Source organism: Vicugna pacos, chromosome 5 (genome assembly GCF_048564905.1).
Source record: "Vicugna pacos chromosome 5, VicPac4, whole genome shotgun sequence".
In the NCBI taxonomy this organism is placed as follows: Eukaryota; Metazoa; Chordata; class Mammalia; order Artiodactyla; family Camelidae; genus Vicugna; species Vicugna pacos.
The window spans coordinates 61,948,809-61,971,807 of record NC_132991.1 but is presented as its reverse complement, the minus strand read 5'-3'; the positions used below and the strand labels follow the sequence as shown (position 1 = coordinate 61,971,807).

The following is a 22,999-nucleotide window of genomic DNA, read 5'->3' as shown; positions in this document are numbered from 1 at the left end:
TCACAATCACTGGGAATATGTGAATATTCTTACTAAATAGTGAAGAGAAGGAAATGATATGAATTAAAAATTACACGAATTTCATATAAACGTGAGACGTAAACTTTCCTGCTAGTACCATGACTATTTGAACAATGAATTTAAAAAATTTCCATAGTTGAATTATCAGGAATCAGGCAGTTTAGGCAAATAAAAGTTAATTTCCAAGTCACTCTCTATTTCAAATCAGCTTGTGATAATGCTAAAAATCATATCATGTCTATTATATGGATTTTAGTAAATCATAGTACAATACTGAGAGCACAATAAAGCCACATTATGATGAACAAATATCAAAACCTCCATAATAATAAAGTAGATACAAACCAAAGAAATTTATATGGAGAAACTTACTCAAAAATGAAGATGATATATCAGCATGATAAACCTAAATAACACTAATTCACTTTGTATATTTATGTTTATAATGTACAATAGTTGTGTGATTTGTCAAATTTTAATAAGCAATAATATGCAAATATATTTAAGTGCCATGACAAAAGTAAAAATCTTAAATTCATATTAAGCATCTAAGAATTTTACCAGAAAAACTGATTTGAATTTGGTGCTGGTGATAGCAAGCATGAAAGAAATGGTAAGTAATACATTCTCAAATCAAATTAAAAACATTTTGATAAAAATGCTATTTTCTTAAAAGACACCCATATAGTTACACATTCAGCCATTTTAATTTACTTATTACTAAGTATTATGACTAAAACTACTCGTCAACATTTACTTTTTGTTCTCCTTGTTGAACATCACATCTTTGACCACTCTATGGACTCTCTTGCCTTGACTCCCTTCTCCCCTAAGTTTGTTTATGTTCACATGGTCCAACAATTATGACAGTTCATCCTGAACATAATTTAGATAAATAAGATATAATAAGTATAGAAGGAAATATTTAATATTATTAGGTTTACAATTATGAACAATGTGAATCTGAGAGACAAGAGCAGCAAATATTATACAGAGCTGGATATTATGCAGGGAGTGTGGGGACCTGTCTATTTCTGGGCGGGCATTACTTCTCACTACAGATGTTAATCCAACAGTAGCCAGACATGGCAAGTGGTGATGTAAGGCATCAGGAAATCAAGAAATATACTATTTTAAAATTTAGAGATAAAGGCACAGAGTAGTAGTGTAAAGAAGAAGGGATAATCAGGAAGAGGTTTCTGGAAATCCTGAGTCTGGTGAGGTTCAACAAGCACCTGTCTATCTTACTATATTGAGGTGAGATGTTGATATCTACCTACCTACCTATCTATCTAAACAGATATAGAAATATCTAAATCTCGTACTTCTAAATCTCATAAATATATTTGTATGCATGTATATATATATATATATATATATATATATATACACACACACACAGATAAAAATTATTCTGTGAAACCTAATCCCTATTCAACCTGAAGTGTATGCTACTGGCAACTTCTTATTTCCTACCAGAAGAGAATACTTCACATGCTTCCAATGTTAACACCTGCTCATGGATACTTAAACACATAATGCTGTCTATTACACAGAATCATTTACTGTGCAAGTATGCTCAGTGGCATGACTTATTGTACAAGAGACATGCTGATGTCTTCTTGCAGCACACAAGAATAAAACTTACTGTGAGAAATTAGGTAGTTATAGTCAGAATTAGGAATTATTTTTCCATAAAATTCCTCTAATGTAAAATAATGTCCAGGTAAAATCAGAAGATGTAAAATTTATGAAACTAAGATTAAATTCACATTTAATCTTTAGGTATACGTTAATGAAACAAATGTTTTGTGCTTCCTTCTTTTTAAAGCATCTCTTAACTATTTGATTGTATTATCATGATATGAAATCAAATGTCCTGACATAACTAAAAGATGTCCTGACAAATCTCAAAGGAAATGAAATGTACTGATTTTCTATCTCATTTCCATAAAAAGGAGATTTAAAGAAATACATATGTGTCTAATGCTCGCTCTTCTATCATTATATTCCCAAAGCTTTTAAGAACCTGGGTGCGGTGAATGAACTGATAGATACAATAACAGAAAAACAGAGGTGGAGACAACAATATTCCTTTCTCTGATTTTAAGCTACCCTTGACTTAATAATCTAGACAGAAAACTACAGGATACGTTAAACCCTGGCAGAAACATTTCACTTTTCTCCTCAGTGACAACTGGCGCCTTACTCTGGTAGCCACCATAAGGGACAAAGCCACTATTCACAAGTACCCAGTTCACTCTCATTTCCAGCCCCACAGACGCCGGGAGGGCAGGTGTGAGTTGCTTTGGACAATGAAATTAAGTAGAAGTGACTTCAGACACTGATTTCTAAACTCTCCAGCTTTCTCTTTCCTCACTGCCATGATGTGGGGACCTCATGGAGAGGTAGAGGTGCCATAAATTCAAAGCATCCTGGAATTCCAGACCACCACAGGGAGGAGGGCTGCCTTAGAAAGTTCCCCAGACCCAAAGTGCACTTTACATGAAAAAAGGTTTAAACATTTTTCTGTAAGCTACTGCGATATGAGTGTTATTGTTTATGGCAATACAAGCTTTATTAACCTGACTTTAACAGCTACTTTAGCTTTTATAAAAATCAGCTAGCCCCCTCAAAAAAATCAGTTCCCTTCTTATATCCCTTCCTTTCTCTAGCTGCCTTTTTGGCTTATATTTTGGTCTCCTATGACTTTGTCTGATGTCCTTTACTTTTCTTCTTTCATTCTCTCCCTTATCTTTCTTGATACGACTATACAGGAATAGGGAAAGTGAGTCAGAAAGGATAAAATTAAAAAAAAAAAGAACAAATGCAGACAGGTAACAATATAAAAGCAGGGGCTTGCTTTATTTCAAATCTATCCATCTCAAGATTATCCCGGATGTCTGTCACATTTCAATAGGATAATACCATCCCATTTTACATAGAACTGTGATTTTATCCCCAGAAAGCATTTTATCCTCATTACATTACAGACACTGTTGCCTAGGGGGGAAAAAAAAAAGTGAAATGAAAAGAGTGTGACGTTTAGAGTCAGAACTTCTACAGCTGGCTCCCAGCTCTGCATCTTACTGACTTGCTGACTTCGGAATAACTTTCTAATCATTATAATGGGTTCAATTTCTTTGTATTTTAAATGGAGAATGTGCTAGTATGCTTTAGATGTAATAGTGTTTGGAAACTATAGATATTTATCAATTATTATCATTAGGGAAACATTGACAGGTCAAGGAAATGAGATTTCAACAGAATAAATCATAAGACTAGGTGTGGTAATTTCAACTAGCTTTATAACTTCTTCTTCTATCTATCTCATCTCAACGTCAGTCTCATGAAGAAGTTTCCAGAACCTCTTGGATATCTTAAGTGATACATACATGGCACACAATACCAACTCTGCCTCTAGTTTTGATAAACAACATGTAGACCCAGAAACAGGCAAGAACCCAACATACATTGTAAAGGCTGAAAACAAGCAACCCCTTAGAGGAAGCAGAGTTTGAGCTATTGTTTGAGCTCAATCCTGGCAGTTTTTCAGATACCAGAACCTAAAAGACACGTGTTCTTACCTGCCTTAGCATTTCAAGGCTTACAGATCAAGTGACAAATAAGTTTCTTTGATTTCATGCTCTAATCTTCCACAGGAGAGTGATTCGACTTTACTGGACTTTTTCTACATTGCACTTACTGCCTTCTCTAATCTCTAGACACATGCATTCACAATTTTAGCCCTGGGTTGTGATTTTAAACATATGGCCCAGCAACGATGTCCTTACAGAACCAAAATGTGTTAATAAAAAACCTATTTTTTCTTTCTTAGTTATCAAATAATTTTGAAAATTCCAAGAACATGAATTTTTAGGGGTTTTTTAATGTATATTTTTATAAATTGTCTCAATTCCTTTGAGGAACAAAGGAATGAACACATAGCCTGCAAAGCCATAGAAATTAAAATAAACTAATAAGCTAGTTATTTACTCCCATGATTCTACACCATAGGAGGCAGCATGAGGAACTGAAAAAGCATGAGACTGCTCTTGCAGTTTGCCTTGTTCGGAGCAAATAGCCAAATTCTTGGTTATTGTCATTGTATGTTTTCAAAATCTCAGTCTCTCTGAAAGAGATTTTTTTTTTTCATTCAATGAGTTATGGTTCCCAGATATGTTAGTTTTTAGAGAAGTCTTATAGAGATAGCTCAACTTATTTTAACTACCCATTATAGAATTTTTCTTTCCTGTGTTTCATGACATTCTTTAAGGAATGCACATTTCTCACGCTGCAGACGAATTGCATTTTTCCATTACTGTCCTTAGGGGAAAAAGATAACCACTGCACATGCCCTTTGCATACTTACTTGAAGACCATTACATATTAAATTATCTTTTAGACTTTGGTCCTTCAGGCCAAATCACACCACGTCTTTCTCTCAGAGGTCTGTTTTTCCAAGCTTACTCATCCTTGCAGTAGTCCTCTGAACTGTCCAAGATTTCCACGCCCTTCCTTAGATGAAGTTCCAGAATGGCTCACTGGGGCCTAATGGAAGTTTGGATGGCCCAGTGATATTTTTTTCCTAAGCTAGTTAACTGCTGAATAAGCACTTTGGTAGAAAAATTAATACTATTTAAATTCCAAATGAATTCTTGTGAATGATGTTGAGCTCTTGGCTACACTCAAATGCTGGTCCTTGAATTACCTATTGAGAGATGACCCCATACACAATAAACTGGAAATTTGTCTAAAGGATGAATATGACACTTTGGAATGACAAACTCATTCTGACCTCACTACTCAGAAAAAGCCTGAATGATGGAAACAAAAGGAAGGTCTAAAAAACAATTACCATTTTCTCCACAAGGCTAAATTCAAACCATATAAATGTCAACTTATTCATAAAGACTTCCCTGATCCATAGCCCCTCCTTCAATTTTCACAGCTCGTTTTTTCCCTCTGCCATAGTATTTATCAAACAGCTTTAGATTTTAGTTTCTGAAAGCTTGTCTTCCTCCTTTTTTCAGTTGTCCTTCACAAGTGCGTCATAGTTAAATGATCAAACACAGGTATGAATGTGCTACAGACACCTCAGACACAACATAAAGTTTCACATTTATTTGTCTTTGTACGTTTCTTCATTCCAGGTTCTTCTTCAAAGCAGAGCTCAAACATCACCTTTCTCTGGCCTCTCTTGGTGCCGCAATTTCCATCTTAAAGTTTTAGTTTCTCTCTTATTTGTGTTCTTACAACAACTCATACATATTTATGTTTTATCAATTATTTTGCTTCAATTTAATTATTTGTGTATCTCTCTTTTCAATTCAGTGCAGTTCTACAAGGACAATTCCATATCTTCTTTTTAGATGCATGAAGTGGGACATAAATATTTAAGAAACTGAAGTTTTAAGTATTTTATCTCTACTGCTAAGCTATAGCCTCTTGAGGGGAGAAGGTCAAATGTGATTACCTATAACATGCTGTAAATACCTACTGACTGGATGGACAAATGACAAGGCAATGCCACAACGAACATCCACACCTGAAAGTGAATAAGCCAACACAAGCACCGATGTCTTCAGGCTTACCGGACCATGGCATGTGAGGACGCCGTCTTCCATTTTCTCACACTGGGGGTCACACTCGACACAGATGGAGCCATTCTCAAACTCCCGAAATTCACTGCGAAAACATCAGCAGCACGAGGCGGTGTAAGCAAACAGGCTGTCAACTTAACAAATGAAGGAACATCTGCTAAAAGTCCTATTGGCAGAGTAAATTCTAGAGTCTGTTTCTTTATGTGCCAGGAGCATCAGAGTCATTTCCCTGTACATTAACGAGTAAGTTTTCCATTAGGGGAAAAGATAAACTGCAGCCAGATGGCTCTCCTTGCCCTCCACTGGGTTCAACGACAGACTCATTCAGGAAACCTCTCTCTTGTGAGAGATATTCCAGCAGCCTCAAAAAAAAAAAAAAAGAAAGAAAAAGAAAAGAAAAGTATGACTCTTTTGATGACACAGCAGAACCATTTTTACTTTTATAAGAAAGACTGTGCCTGTTTGTCTCTATATAAAATTTTACTCTTGGCTGAAGCTTTATTTTTTAAACTTTGGAGAACTATTGTATTTATTTTGTTGCTAAGTTACATGAATGTTCCCCATCCTTGTCCTTCAAATCCCAAGACTCTTCAATTTATTTTTAGTGAAACTTCAAAAAACGCTTTGATTTCTTTTCTTCTTTTAAAATATCTGCCTTGGAGAATTAGAGAAAATATCATTTTATGGTAGATTTTATTTTCTTAGATTATTGATCTAATATCACAACATCTTTTTCAGTTCAAATTCTTCTTGAAGTAATTCTATATGGTATAAAATTAAAAAAACTAGTTTAACGGTAACACTCTAAAACTTTCTAGTTAAAATCTGAGATGATGGTTATCCCCTTCTAAAACCCTCACATTTGGTGGCTATTTAAATATTAAATGTTACCAATATGTAAGTTTTCTAATCACTATCTACTCCAAAAGTTTCATTTCAATAATTGGGTATCAGTCATGTACAATATGTTGAAACTAAACCATTTCCACTAATGTGTGAGAGGATGAGGTATTGGGTATAGACAATTTAGAATGTCAGTTAGGAGCCATTAACAAAACTTGACTAAATATTTATAGCTACTTTATCATTTTGTGCCTTTGTATCATGAGCGACTCATTCCAAACTAACAGCACTGCAAATATGGCAATTATGGATTAATTAGGTGATAAATTCAAATTCATTTTTCCCTAGGGTGAAGTATTCACTTACTTTTATTGTGAACTATCTCATTTGACTATTGTAAGCCTTACAGTAACCAAAAGCCTTTTGACTGAAATCCAAAGGGTGGGCTATATCTTCTGTTGGTTAGATTAAGATGACATCTACTTCAAGGCAAAATAATTGTTTGGTTTTCAAAGTAAATAGTATAAGCTGTGGTTTAGTTATGCATGGATGTACGTATTTCACTACATGGATTCTGCATTCTTAAAGTGAAGTGTTGGTTTGCTGTGGATTAACTTTTTATGAATTTTTGGGGGTTTCAATTACTTACAGATACTAACTACTATATATATATAAAATAGATAAACAAGGTCCTACTGTATAGCACAGGGAACTGATTTTCCATACCTTGCAATAGCCTATAATGGAAAAGAATATGAAAAGAACTGTATGTCTGTACAACTGAATCACTAGGCTGTACACCAGAAACTAATGCAGGATTGTATATCAACTATACTTCAATTAAAAACATAAATAAATAAAAATGAGTAAGTAAATAAATAAAATCTTAATTACATAAAAAGTTTTTCTTCTGCACGTTTCATCAACATGAGTGATTTAAAGTATTCAGAAAAGGAAATCTTCAGAATACAAAGGTCAAAATGACCTGGTGTTGGGGGAGTGGGGGATGGGGTGGTAGTTAAATTGTAAAAAGAATCAAAAGCACCACATGTACAATGAAATTATACGATAGTTACAGCAAAGCCTGTGATGGTCAGCAAAGCCCTGCTTCTGAAAACAGTTTCTTGGGTGACTGAAGAGCTACAATTCTAAATGAAGGTAATAGTTTTTATGATACTAAAACATAGATCATGCTTTTCTTTCTCTTCTCCAAAACTCCCTTCCACAAACACAGAGTTGAGGAGTACAATGAATATGTCATAAAAAAACATGGAGACAACCTCGCTGCCTTTTATTTTATAGACTACACTTCTATTTGTATGGCTTCTGGCTCCCTTCCTTTCTGCTCTCAGAACAGATTCTCTTTGTAGTTTCTTTACTGTCACTGTCTCCATCACTGCTTTTTCCCTTCCCTGTCTCCTAATGATTCCGCAGTGACTTTGTCAGAGATCCCCTTTCACTTGAATCTGACCTAACAAATCACATTCGATTTAGCGTGAGCTTTGCTCACTGAGCTTTGTGTTTTTGCTGTCACACATTTCTCACAGTTTCCTTGTGATACCTTTGCCAATGCTGTGATCAAAATGAAAACAAATAAATGTATGTATATGCATGACTGAAACACTATTTGCTACACCAGAAATCGACACGTTGTAACTGACTATACGTCAATAATATTTCTAACAAATTTAAAACTGAAACACTGAAGAAAAACAATGGCCATCCAGAAAGGACACTGGATGAAAATCGGATGCCCTGAATTCTGGGGTTGGCTTGGTACTTCCATAGGGTTGTGACTTGGCCAAAACTTACATTCTACCAGTTCTCACTGTTCATAAGATGCTTCTGTTAGATAAAATGATTTCCAGAACCCATTCTCTCTTTCAAGTTACACATACATATTCAATAAACTTCTGATGTAACATTCACTTAATGTAATTAAAGTCTATTAGTTCCATTTAACGGCATCAGTTGCTACACAGAGACAAGCACATTTTAATCTGAGCTATTTTATGTACAGAAAATATCATTCTTTCATTATAATGTCAACAAGCATGAACACAATTCAATGACACAAGCAGCAAATAACTTGCTATTCATTATCAAATTTAAGAATTGACCGTACTTCATAAAATTACAAGTTGAAATATTCCTGAGAAAACTATTAAATTCTTCTTTTAAATTGTTTTTATACTTAAAATTCTAACGTTAATTTTTTCCCCTAAATTTCATGGAAGAAATTGGTTTTTGTCATCTTTCAAAGAAGAGACATATCAGCATTATTATGATCCATAGATTTTTATCTTTCTGATGTAAAATGCAAAAATACAGTGTTATCTGGGATCATGAAAACAGTTGTTAAAATGGGAAAATTCATGAGGCAGAAGAAGAAATGGAATAAAGAACTTCAAAACTACACTTTTACAAAACTGTTGAGAATCTGTTCAGTGAGCAATATAGGAAAATTTGACTCAGGGACAGTACTAAAAATGCATCATCATATTAATGAAGGACAACTGCGATACATGAAATGGTGTGTTAGGATGAAGTGATTTTATGAGTATATGAAATGCCACGCAACAAGGTATACACTAGGTTTTATTGTTGGCAATTTGATTATTGTACTATCAGATGGAATTTAAAATACTTGATTTAAAGTATATCTTGGGTTATCTTTAGGAAGTGACAGAACACTCTCAAAAATCTTTTCAACTAGAAACTACAAAGGTAATTTCTCTATAGGGCTAAACAGTTGTCAGAGATACAGAAACATGTTTTATTCCTAACACAATCAAATAGACACACAACCTGAATGGAAACAAATCAAAAGGTATGCAGTACTTCCTGATGAAAATTAATAGGAAAACATGAGAAAAAAAGATTGCTGAGGCATATGCTAGGAAATATTACGTATAACAATGTCCTTCATAAAGAAAATAGAAATATATTTTTTTCTATTTTCTATAAGTATAAATTATTATCATTTATTAAGAATTACCTGTTTTGGTACACTTTTTAAAATGTGTGCACGACAGTTAATATGCATGTTGCCTATCTTGTTAATTTAAATCAAATTATTTTGCCTTAAAACAATTCTTTTATATGTTTCTCCTTTATACAACAAAGCTCTCCTTAAAAATCTTGGTCAGCACACATATTCTGAAACTTTACCATTTTATTATCAATTTAAAATCTAAGCCAATCAGCACCTCAAAGTTCATGAGATAAAGGCTGCTTTGTAAGATGCCTTACCCATCGTAGAGGTTACAAGATTCTATGCAGGTCCTTCCCCTGCTGAAGCGACGGCACGACAGACACTGGTCTGGCCCAGGTCCCCAGCACCCATCGTTTGAACAGAGATGGTTACACACCATTCCTTCCGCAGCTGAAAAACACACCAAAATCAAGGGGAAATAAAACAGAAGCCTGTGTCAAAACTTATCATTTTAATAGGAATCTTCCTAAGTAAAGCTATTTCTGAAGGGGTCCGTTTGAAAGAGATCTATGGCAGATAACTTTGCTTGCCTACCCAGTCACCATGTCCCACGCCACCCTCGGCTTCTGCCACATTGCAGAGCCCCCGTCCCTGTGTGTGTAACATCACTGCATTTTCATAAGACTGAGCAAACAGCCATTGCCTAGATCAAAACTCTAGGGAGGAAGAGTGACAGACATTAACCTTCCAATTAAGGTAAGGAACAAAACACACTGTTCTAAAGCAGCATCCTTGGCTCCACTAATACACCAAACATTTGACTTCAATTTCATATGAGAACTTCATGCAGAAATAGAATGAGTGATATTTGTCATAAAACAAAACAAAAATTAAAAGAGGAAAAGAAAGAAAAGGAAGACTATATGAAAGTGAACATGGGAGGAAAGAAATAGAAATAAAATACAAGTTTGTACAGGCCTCTGGTATACTCTGACTAAGCCTACCTTGATACTGAGTCAAACTGGCACATGCAAGAAAAGCATTTTGAAATAATTTTAAACAAAGTGTAGTAGTTATTTATGAGGAAGTATTGAGATTATATGAGTAACAACGTTCTTTAGTCTTATCTCTATATTTTTTGTTGTTTGGGGGGGTGCCAACAAATTTGGTGGCCATGTTTTAAAATTGCCACTGAAATTCACCACCTCTGTCCCCCTTTATACCATATCATATTTATTCAGTATATTATTTATACTGAAAAGTGTAATTTTAGTGAAGTGATAGAAATTGAATAAGAAAGGCCAATAAAAACTACAAATGCTTTTCTGGGTGTCTGAAAAGTGATTTGAGGCATGTGAAACACGATTGCATGTGATTTCCATAAAATATTAAGAATTTCCTAGAAGATTAAGAACATCAAAAGCCTTTTCACCTTCCTGTTACCAACTCTACTAATTAGGGGATGTAACTTGTTATGACAAGAGCATTTGTGAGATGGAATGGGATAGCACTGAATATGTGATTGTAATTTAAAGAGGGATCCTATCTGTGAAAGCTGTCTCTCTAACAAATGCTTGAGAAAGTGAATTGCCAGCATCTGTGATGCTGATTAGTTTTAAAACAGTGAAACAAAATCTTCCAATTCATGTATTCTTTTTTCTGATATCCCAGAGCTTTAAGGAGGCCCCTGTGTTAAACTGCATAAAATTCTTTCTCATGACAGACTTAGACCTATCAAGATATCTTTTCACAAGCAATTCTCCAATGAAGACACTGAATGATCAATAGGCACATGAAAAAATGCCCAGTATCACTAATTATCAGAGAAATGCAAATCAAAACTACAATGAGGTATCACCTCATACCAGTCAGAATGGCCATCATTCAAAAGTCCACAAATGACAAATGCTGGAGAGGCTGTGGAGAAAAGGGAACCCTCCTACACTGCTGGTGGGAATGCAGTTTGGTGCAGCCACTGTGGAAAACAGTATGAAGATTCTTCAAAAGACTAGGAATAGACTTACCATATGACCCAGAAATCCCAGTCCTGGGCATATATCCAGAAGGAACCTTTATTCAGAAAGACACATGCACCTCAATGTTCACAGCAGCACTATTTACAATAGCCAAGACATGGAAACAGCCTAAATGTCCATCAACGGATGACTGGATAAAGAAGCTGTGGTATATTTATACAATGGAATACTATTCAGCCATAAACATGACAACATAACTCCATTTGCAGCAACATGGATGTCCCTGGAGAATGTCATTCTAAGTGAAGTTAGCCAGAAAGAGAAAGAAAAATACAGTATGATATCACTCATATGTGGAGTCTTAAAAAAAAAAAAAGAAGACAAATGAACTTAATTATAAAATAGAAACAAACTCAGAGACATAGAATACAAACCTGTGGTTGCCAGGGGGGAGGGATGTGGGTAGGGACAGACTGGGAGTTTGAGATTTACAGATACTGACAGGTATATATAGAATAGACAAACAAGTTTATACTGTATAACATAGGGAAATATAGTCAAGATCTTATAGTAGCTCATGGTGAAAAATAATATAAAAATGAGTATGTGTATATTCATGTATGACTGAAAAACTGTGCTGTACACCAGAAACTTACACAACATTGTAAACTGACTAGAACTCAATAAAAAATTTTAAAAAATAAAATAAAATGTACTTTTCCCTGCCTAAAAATAAGAAAAGCTATCTTTTCACTTCACAATTGCTTAATTGAATAATCTCTTCCAATATAGTTTAAGAGAGAAACTGTGTGTGTGTGCCTAGCAGTTTTATTGAAGTATACATGACATATACTGCTCATATATAAAGTGTACAATCTGATGTTTTGACAGATACATGAAATCATGACATATATATATACATATATATATATATATATGTATATATATATATATATGAAACCCAGGCAAAGAATATATTCATTACCTCCAAATATTCCTCATGACCTATGTAATCCCTTCCTATTGTCCCATTCTCAGACAATCATTGGTCTGCTTTTTCAATATATATTAGTTTGTATTTCCTAGAATTTTGTAGAAATATACAGCATGTATTCTTTTTTTTATATAGTTTCTTTAACTCCACGTACTTATTTTGAGATTTATCTATGTTGCTGTGTATATCAGTATTCATTCATTTTAATTACTCATTGCTCTGTATCCTCAGCTCAAGGAGTCTATGGCTAGAGGTGTAATGCCCAACTTCCCCTAGCCCCCTTTGCCTTAATAATTCCTATTTATCCTTCCCATCTCAGATTGCTGTCGGCCTTTCTGTGGGCTCACCTAATGCTGTCTACACATTAAGTTAGGCCAACTGTAATTTTTAAGAGTAAACATGTGTGCATAGTTGAATGTTTCCACATTTCTCTTAAGTACATTTATTGAGGACTTAGTTAAATAAGCAACCCTGCATTATTATCTACTACTAATAAGGTGTCTAATCGTCATCATAACCCTGAAAGGTAGATGTTATTATTAACTTACAGAGGAGTAACATGTAAATAATTGCCCAAGGCTGCATGCCTAGTTGTAGAGTAAGGATTTGAATCTATGTTGCTCTGACCACAAAAACTGAACTATCACAATTAAATCATATCTTTCAGTCTTTATTGGAAAAGATTCATAGTATCTGTCGAAATACTTTATAATAATCAAACCCATGCCTCTACATAAGGTAAGTAAGGCAAACAGCATACGTAGGTAGAATTGTGCCATGAAAGAGAAGGTATTTTTTTGCCTGTGTACTTGTAGACAGGTACTTCATTTCAATATTTAGAGCTAATCCATTTACTTTCACACATGCAGCACAGTAGCAAGATCCATTATTTAAGCTTGCCTCTATTTTAACAAAAGCAAGTTCAATATTCTCTGTAAAGGTCGAAATACTAAGCACATTATTCTCTCTCAAATTTTTAACAGACAGGTACAATTCAGATGAGATAAAGGAGAAAACTATTTTACAGCTTCCAGAGAAAACACAGAGGAAGTTAAAGTTGCCTAATAGCCACAGTGCTAAAGTTTCTTTAGAGAAGTTTATAAGGGCATTTTGAACTGTAATCCACTGAATGGGCCTCCCTCTCTTTCCCATGGGGGGCTATCATTCTGGGAGGTCAGAGGGCTGTTGAATCCTTGGTGCTGATTGAAAACTTATTTTCTCTTAAAATTTTTAAAGAAGTAGCTTCCTTGGCCTTTTGTTCTATGCTTTGTGGAGACACTTCCCATGGTTTCACACTGCCAGAAATGACCAACCAGCCTTGAATATCACCGTCTAGTCATTTGAAAAGAATTAGAAGAAAGTAATTTATTATGGTTTTCTGCCTATTCCAGCTTTCCTGCAGCAGATACTCGTTCCCTGATCCAAAACTGCTCTGAAATGGAACATCTGAGGAGAGACTAAGGCAGGCAGTATGCAGTAGGCAGTAGAAAAGACGGTAGGAGTTTGGGCAAAACTAAAAATCTCTTCTCCAAGTAACGTCAGACCATTTAACAGAAAATCAAAGCAGTAATCTTTCACCCTTCCACATGCTGTAAAGTTCCATCACCCTTGGGAGAGAGAGGATAAAGCGACAAGAGGGAGGGGTTTTCAAACCTGAAAAAAACAATTAATGTGAGTTGGTGAAATAAATAGATCAAAAGTTGATGTACTATCATGGAATGGGCGGTATCAAGGGAGTGCTGATAGCTTTGCGAACATCCTAAAAGAAGAAACTGAAAACATGTTTGAGGGCCTTAGACAGAAGTGTGATACACAAACATTCTGAGGCACTGATTTTATTTTCTACAAGAACAGGAAGATATTGAATGCAAACGGAGATTCATGACACTGTGCAGTATGATTCTGAATATACTCATTCATTACCAGTTGCTTTCATAATATAACTTTTGGGTTTTTTTTCCCCTCTTAAAGATTTCCACTGATAATCATGTTTATCCCATGAAGATGTATATAGAAAAACTGTACATAAATGTATATGTTTCAGAATATGAAACACTCTCTAAATAACCTTAAAATGGCCGAATGCATAGAAAAATAGACATTATAACTTTAAATTTTAATATCACTCTTTTATTCCTTTTTAATTCTTCATCTATTATATAAAATTTGATCTTACACATTTATATTCAGTTAGTTTTATTGAACTATCTTTCTTACAACTTACATTATTATATATTAATGGGAAGTCACTTAAACATCAGAATTCTGCATTTTTAATAACTACAAGTTTTTGCTTTAAAATTTCTCACCCACTGATTAGAGGCAAGTCATGTTAAAGTGTTGCTATCTGTGATAAAAACTAAAGCCTACAGTAATCTTGCCTTTCATTGTTGAGAGGCACTTAATTCCTTCAGAATTTCCAGATTACAAAATAGAAGGGATGTCATTTCTGAAACTACAACTGCTTATTACCCTTTTGATAAGAACACAGAGAACATTTGGTAGCATTGTTAGTAATTAGACATTGTGCTGTTTCAAATACAATGAGAAAATGTTACTTGATTTTTTTTTTACAAAGAACAGTGTATTAATGTATAACTTTGGTAAAATCTTAAAAGTACAATTAAGATTTTCTATGTTCTTACTGCTTAGAATAGTGACTTCACTGTATTCTAAGTTATGCACTTTATGACCCATGGTGAGCTATGGTTTACTGAAAATTGTGGCAAGGATCCAAAGTTCACTAATTTCCCAGTAAATATTGGCTATGAGAGCCAAAGGATGATTCCTCTGACCTGGCAGATCTTTGTTTGGAAATGCAGTTATCCAAGAGAGTATGGGCTGGGCTAGAAGTGTACAAATTAAAGGCATATTATATGTGACAGAGAAGGTAAGAAAATCTGTGACTTTAGCAATGTATTCTTAAAACAAGGAAAACCTTAATTTACAAACAAAATTTATTTTTCTACAATATACAACTTATTAGAAATGACAATGTTGATGATACAGTTTTACCGTGATTTTATAGAAAGTCAGAATTTCTCATGATACTATAAAAAGTAAAATGTTTCCTATTTTGCAGTTATTGTCACTCTGGCCATAGAAAAAACAAAATAATATGTTCAGCAAATATTGTTGTATTTTCCACTGGTGTCAGATACCCTCTGTTCTCTACTCATCAAACCTTTGTCCCAACTAAATGTCGATTCATGTTCAGATTAAATTCTGGACATGCAGTGTGACTCATCGTAAAATCGAATTGTATTGTCATCCAGAGAGTTCAGTTATTACCAATTAACTATAGTTTTGCAATTTCCTTTTTTTTTTTTCTATATTTATATGCAGTGAGGTGGATTTTTCTACTGTCAAAATTCAGGAACATCAAAATCACAAATATATATAGAAATTTATATTCCTTTTATATTCATTGTGCAAAAGAATGTATTCTTCATTATCAAATATTTGTCTCCTGAACCATTAACCTAAAATTCATATTTTGTGAATATATTTATAAAACACTAACTCTATTACTTATCATAAAGTCAACCTTAAAATGTTTTAGTTATAAGAGAAAAGGTAAAAAACATATTTTAAAGGAGTCTCAAGCATAAACTGTTTTACTCATTTAAGATCTCGGGAGGTTGTTTTTAAATTCTTAAATGTCTAGGCTCCTATTAATAATTATTCTTATTTCTTTTATGCCTATCACCAGTTGACATGTTACTTGCAAATTTATAATTCACCACCTTGATGATGTGAAGTTTTCATCTACCTAAAAGAAAGAAGACCCTCAATATTTCTCCTTGTTTTTTTGTTCCCCCAAAAGGAACTTTTCATTAAGTAAAAGTTAAATATTGAATCTCCACACCAAATAATGTGGTTATAGGTTTATGTACACTATACAATATCTCTACTAGGAAAGAACTTGACTGCACTATAATAGTTACAGTTAACCATGTATAGCACTTATTTTGAGCCAGGTATTCAACGAAGTGAGCATTTTTATTACACCTGTTTTACAAATGATAAAACTGAGGTACAGAGATGTTAAGTAGCTTACCAAAGGCCAAGCTCCTAGGAAATAGTTTTGCTGAGATTAAAATCCAGACTATTGGCTCTAGAGTGTTCTCTTGATCGTTATGCTATATAGGGTATACTTCAGTAAATCAACAGATTTTCTTGTGTACATCCATTACTTTCTCCTTATTTGGAGAGGAATCATGGTGAAATGAAGAGTATAAATTTTGAAATTAGATACACATTGGGTTGAAATTCTGAATGTGATTTTAATAGTTCCAAACTTTGAGAATATTATTCAACATTCTGAATATTTATATATTAATCTGAAAAATTGTGATAATTAAACTTTACAGGGTGGTGGTGATAATTAAACTATGTTGATTGAGAAATAGAATCTGGCACTTTTTTGCTATTTAGCTGAAATATTTCATATACCTAAAGTCAGTGAGAAGAGACAGATTATTCAGTAAGTTATGCTTGATCAATATCCTAATTAACTGAAGATTTTTCAAAAATTATGCTATACCAAAACTTACAGATGGATAAAAAATCTCAGTATAGTTTTAAAGTACTAGAAGAAAAAGACTAAGACCATGCCAAGATCATAAATATAAAAAGAAAAATAACAGTGTATCCATCTAACTAGATAAAAACATAAAATGTTTGTTTATCAAAAGATAAATTTTTTAAATTACTTATAGATGGAAAGTTATACATAATATATTTAAGAGAAAAATGTGATGTATTTAATTTGTCATGAGACCTTTCAAATCCAGAATTGAAAATGTTTAAAGCTCATAACTATCTAATTTTCAAGAGGAGAAATATAAATGATTAGTCAACACATAAAAAGAGACTCAATGTCAACCAAAAAAGGTAAATTTAAAAGGCCTCATTTTCATATTTCAGATCACCAAAGACCATGGATAATATTCAGTGTTGTAAAGAGCAGTGCAATATTCCTTATCAAACATCATTTAGGACAAGTGCAAACCAATCCACTATTTTTGAAAGGTGATGTAGCAATATCTAACCAAATTTATTATCTGTAACCTCATTTACACAGCATTTCCACTTATGAGCATTTAGCCCAAGGAAGTAATTGCACAGTGTAAAATGACTTATGAACAAAGATTCACATCATGGAAGCATCGACATGAAAACTAGAAAATAAATTAAATTACCATTAATACAGCACTTACTCAATAAGTACTTTTATACACAGACTTGAAAAAGAATAAGGAAGAGCTCTATATACTGATATGGAAGATCCTCAGAATATATTAAGTAAAAGGCATAGATGGCTGAACAGTATTTAAATATATATGGTATGAACCAATTTATATATGAAAATGTTTCATTACCTATCTACCAAACATTTTTCTACTGTTTTGGTTTCTAACAATGATAAAAATGCTATTATAATCAGAAAAATAAAATTATTTCCATTTTGAAAAGTAATTATAATTTCTCTCATGTTTATGTTGGTTCAAGTGTATATATATATATATATGCAAATATTTCTAAAATAGAGATGTATGAGTTCAAATGTAACTCAGATTCTGAAGTTTGGTGTAATATTTATCTCTTCACTGTTTATATTCTGGCATTAAAAGTTTATGCTTAAATATTTAAAGAAATTTCAAATACTTTATAAACCTACTCTAAAACTCCTTCCAACTAGCACTGTTTTGTCCCTACCATCACCATACAAATAAAACAGGCAGAAAATGTTCTAGCTTTTCATGTCCTGGAGTTTCTCTCAACCTCAATCTCTTCAAATCATAAAGTCTGCTTTGAAATTTGTGACTTAAAAGAATAAGATTGATCAAGCTGTGGTCACACTTTATAGATGAGGTGAAGTTTTTCTTCTCTTATCATTACTATTTTAAAGCATGCTGAAGTCCAAAAATCACTGTTAAAAATCAAGGCTGTCTTTTCTTTTAAGTGGCCAATCCAACACACAGATTTAGATTAGAGTATTTTATGGTGACTGTGTGTGTGAGCATTTATGTGTGTGTATGCAGGGATGTGCACGTGTGTTGTATGTGTACACGCATATACATTGCACTATATATCTATGTATGCATATGTCTTATAATGTGTGTGTGCTTGTCTATGTCCGGTTGTAGATTATTAGGAGATAATATCTAAAAATGCAATATTTATGGTGCATTTTATATGAAGCAAATATTTAAATCTTCTCATTTGCAGATAATGCTATGGATGATAAAATGGCTTTAATCATAAATGTGCAACCACTGCAGGCTGAATTTAACATCAGCAACATTATCTCTGAGGTCAAGTTTATAAGGTAGTTACATTTCTGAAAACGCAGGATCCAGAGTACGATGAGACTGAAACCCAAATTGTGATAAACAGATTTCATGCAAAAATTGTTTATTCTAAGATATTAAAAATAAAAAAAATATATATATACTTAATTTTATACTATGGCACCACAAAATTGCTTTCTTCTAACTGTTTCATTACTTCCTAAAACTGTAAAGTCAACTAAGTGCATAGAACAATAAAACATGTTCACAATCTGAAAAATGGCTAAACTCTGTCCAAGAGAAACAACACTGAAAGCTGAACATGTTAGATTTTTAGTGTATTATTATTATTATTATTATTATTATTATTATTATCATTATCATTATTATCTTTCTTTTGGTTGTTTGAAAAATTTAGAAGTCTTAAAGAGGTATGAAATAATTACATAAATTTTTCCTAGCTTGCTTTATTACATTTAATCTCTTTCTACATTTTCTCATTTGCTTTTTATTCAGGCTCACAAAAGACAAAAGAAGGGATTTGTAAAATGATTAAATGAGTCAAAGAAGAATAGTTTTCTCTGATTCTTCTATTTTTTTCTTTAGGTTTTTTTTTTCATAATTAAATTTTGTCTTTATAAGGTAGTAGTACTATCATCTGTTTTCATTTTGTTTTGCTTTTTTTTTTTTTTTTGAAGAAAGTGGAAGAAAAGGAGAGCATAACCCTGACTTAGGAAAGTATTTATAAGTTCATGTTGAAAAGGTTCTATTTTACTTCCATGAATAATCTACTCTGTCTGGGGCATGTCCAAACACATATACCGTAATGTGGGATAAGAAGCTTAAGTATTAGAGAAAAAGAAAAACAAGCCTTCTGTCAGAAATCAGAAATGTATAAAATGAAGGAAATAATCCAGACTAAATGAAAGGATAAATCTCACTCAGTGTGAACGTGCATATTTTGATATATAATAAGATTTTATATTTCTCGATTCTGTGTAGAATGTGTAAGAACTCAAATTCATTCAAAATAACACTCTCATGTTGCAATAGATGTCTTTTCTCTGGAATATATTTTGAAGGATCCAAAACAGCTATCATGTGAGTTCCTCACAAATTATAAGTCATAATTTATAAAAGTTACTAACCTGAGCTGCCTTAAACACTTTTTGGTACAAAATGAGATATAAATACATTAATTCACTGACTACTTAACTTAGTAAACTTAAATCATATTGGCCTCTTTAAGAGTTTACATTTAAAAAAAAATGTCCTGTACTATTCATTCATATACACAAACAATGAACTTAATCATTACTTGTGCATATCCTTGTGATGGTTCCAATGGTGACATCAAAGAAGCAAGAAGACTTCCTGAAAGCAAAATGTTTCTAAGGAATGTGACTTTAAAAAGGACTGACTCAACATGACCACAACAAGAGCATGCATTTGTAAACAGATCATTTGAATTCTAAGTCTTTTTATTTGATATTTATCATAAGCAAGTCACTACTATATGCACAGTCAGGCACTTGTAGGATGTAAAAGAAAGCCATACTCAAGAGAAAAACAGGAAAGAATTAAGTATTAATCACTGGAATACCAAAGAATAAGAAAGGAATGACATAGGTATGTACTCATGGAAACATTACTTGCTTCTGTGTAACAAAGAAGTGATGGCGTGGACCAACAAGGAGCCAAATAATGAAAAAAGAGATAGTGCCATGCCCACAAAAAATGCGTTTATGAAATTATCTTTCTTCTTGAATAGCAAACTTCTGGAACAGCATGCTTTACACATTTCAGAAGAACACGTCTTTTTTTTTCACCACCCCTAAACGGCAAATACTTTGTTATTCTGTTATCAAATTCACTGAAACAAAAAGTAAACAGAAAATTGAAATAGAGTGGGTTTCCACAAACTGAATGGATCCAAGGAATTGCCTGGGATGCTCTTTAAACATTTAGATTCCCAGGTTCCACTTACACCTCTTGAGTCTAAATCTCCACAGGAGGGTTCTTAGGATTAGGCAAGATTTGAGAGCACTCAATATATTATAAAAACATGCAAGATATTATAAAAAGTCACCTATTCGGATTACTTTATACCAAACTTTCTTTCAGGGTTGAGGAAAAGAGGGCAACAATTCGGACCTGCTGTTATTTCTAATTGTTTGGGCCAATGCAGAATCGGAGAAAAATGTTCAAGCTTCTGGGTTTTAACGTCTGGGGAATGTACTTACTGCAGTTTTCAGCCTTCCTGTTGTCCCGGATCACTATTCTTTGGTTGATGGTGCTGAAGAGTGTTGTCCAGTTAATGGTATGATAATAACACAGGTTGCTGTTGTCGGTGATGTAGATATTTCCGGCACTGATTTCCTTCAGGGACTGGAACTGTAGAGAAGTGATGCCCTGCTGCTTGAGGATAAGCAAGGAAAGGCCACTGAAGAGAGGGGAGGAGGACAAAAGAAACGGGACAATAAGAATTATCTCCTGGCCATGACACGCATTCTTGAAGTAAAGTGAGGATGTCATATCTTACTCCAGGAAGAATGTTAATAGAGCATTAAAAAGACTGAATCGATAAATCTGTGCTCAGAATATTGTTTCCTTTACATGCTATGTAAAACATGACGGTTTTAAAAGTAATCATTTGACCCCCACAAAAGCTCACCCTTTAGAAGCATGAATATCAATGACACCTCCATTTCTTGTCTACATATGTGCCACTGACGCTGCTCACTGCCTGACCTCGTCCTACCCTCCAAATCTTAAGTTCCTCAAGGATGAAATCCTTTATTAAGGCTAAGTAATTAAATAAATGTTTATGGAGTGATTTATCATCTATCTAAAGTAAGATATTAATTCTACTCTATTTAATGGATGAAGGTAAATATCACAGAATGACTATCGATGTTTAGCTTTAATTTATACCTGAGAAATCAAAGTGTTAATTGTAAGAGTTGAAATAGGTATAAGTAAGGATAGAAGATACCAAAAATTAAACTAAAACTATAAAAAATACTCAGAAGGCTTGGACAACTAAGAAAGCATCTCTAAAAGTTGAATAACAACCACACTGTGGAAGCAAGTTATTATTTCAAGGAAGTTGTTTTTATTTCAGCACAGTCTACAATTTGTAATTAAATTATTTTTCCATTCTCCAAAGAACAAATGTACTCCCCACATTTCAATCAACATTATTTTATATTTTGGAGATCAAAGCTGCCCCCTCTTGCTTTATTTATAAATGTAAATATGTTCTGCTTTTAATACTCAGAATTTTTCACGTGTTTTATATATATATATAAACACATATAACTATAATATGCATTAATATAAAATGTCTGTGTGTATGTGCACACGTGTGCGAGTGTGTATGTGTACACAACTGGGATATAATTCAGCCTTTCAAATCGTTGCTTTCATCACATCCACCTTGAGTTGTTGATTGCAATGTGAGCTTAACGATGCATGTAGGGTGGTAGACCAGTTCCTGAAATATCAGCGCTGTGATGCTTGGTTCAAATGACAGCGCTGGAGACCGAACAAGAACCTACTGGTTAAAAGGCATTTGTATCCCATCCCACACACCAATGCCATTATCAAGTCATTCAACTCTATCTTTTAATTATGATAACATATGATCAAAAAGAAGGTTCAATTTTATGATTCACATCATGTACTCCAATACCTGCAAACACTAATAATAAGTGACAGGCAGTTAAAAAATAAAGCTGAATACTTTAAAGCACAACCAGAGGTATTTGTCATTGAGTTTTCCTTTGGAATTTAAAGTGAAAACCCAGTACTTCGTGGATCTTTAAATCAGTGAGTCTGATGGCTCTGACATATGTACACAAGATGTAGAGAGACCTGGAACTTTGAACACATACACCTACCTATATAGCACTCTTCCACCAATGGTCACTAGGTTAGAAAAAACGCTGAAGTCAGTCATGTTTGGGGGCCATGACTGTATGTTCAAGAAACCTACAAAAGATAAGGGCAGTAAAAAAATTCAGAATGTCATTGTCTTAGTAACATTTAGTAATTATTAGTAATTCTTCTTAAAATACAATGAAAATGGGGGGTAAGAAAAAGGCAGCAAATATTTCCATTTCTGAACTATTCAACCTCATATTTCTTCTACGAAGGTTGAGTGTCTTGCCCAAAGTTTCTTTAATACTCAATAGATAATGAATGTCAAAATAAAGAGCACCAAATATCTATATTTAGTCTAACTAGATAAAAAGAAAAACATATAGCTTCAATTTCTTTTTTGAAATCTTTTGCCACCTTATCTGTACACTTAAATGAACTGACTGTCT

At 33.5% G+C, this 22,999-nt stretch overlaps 1 protein-coding gene across 2 annotated transcripts in view; it reads right to left on the bottom strand.

The window, feature by feature from the left end:
* ERBB4 (erb-b2 receptor tyrosine kinase 4) overlaps nucleotides 1-22,999 on the bottom strand; it is a 987,764-nt gene that overhangs the window by 235,111 nt on the left and 729,654 nt on the right. For both annotated transcript variants that reach the window (XM_031678247.2, XM_031678250.2), the window contains exons 11-14: nucleotides 22,571-22,661; nucleotides 20,912-21,111; nucleotides 9,720-9,852; nucleotides 5,616-5,709 (exon numbers count right to left, since the gene is read on the bottom strand). In XM_031678247.2, coding sequence (XP_031534107.1) covers nucleotides 5,616-5,709; nucleotides 9,720-9,852; nucleotides 20,912-21,111; nucleotides 22,571-22,661 — 518 coding nt within the window. The remainder of the gene's footprint in view (nucleotides 1-5,615; nucleotides 5,710-9,719; nucleotides 9,853-20,911; nucleotides 21,112-22,570; nucleotides 22,662-22,999) is intronic.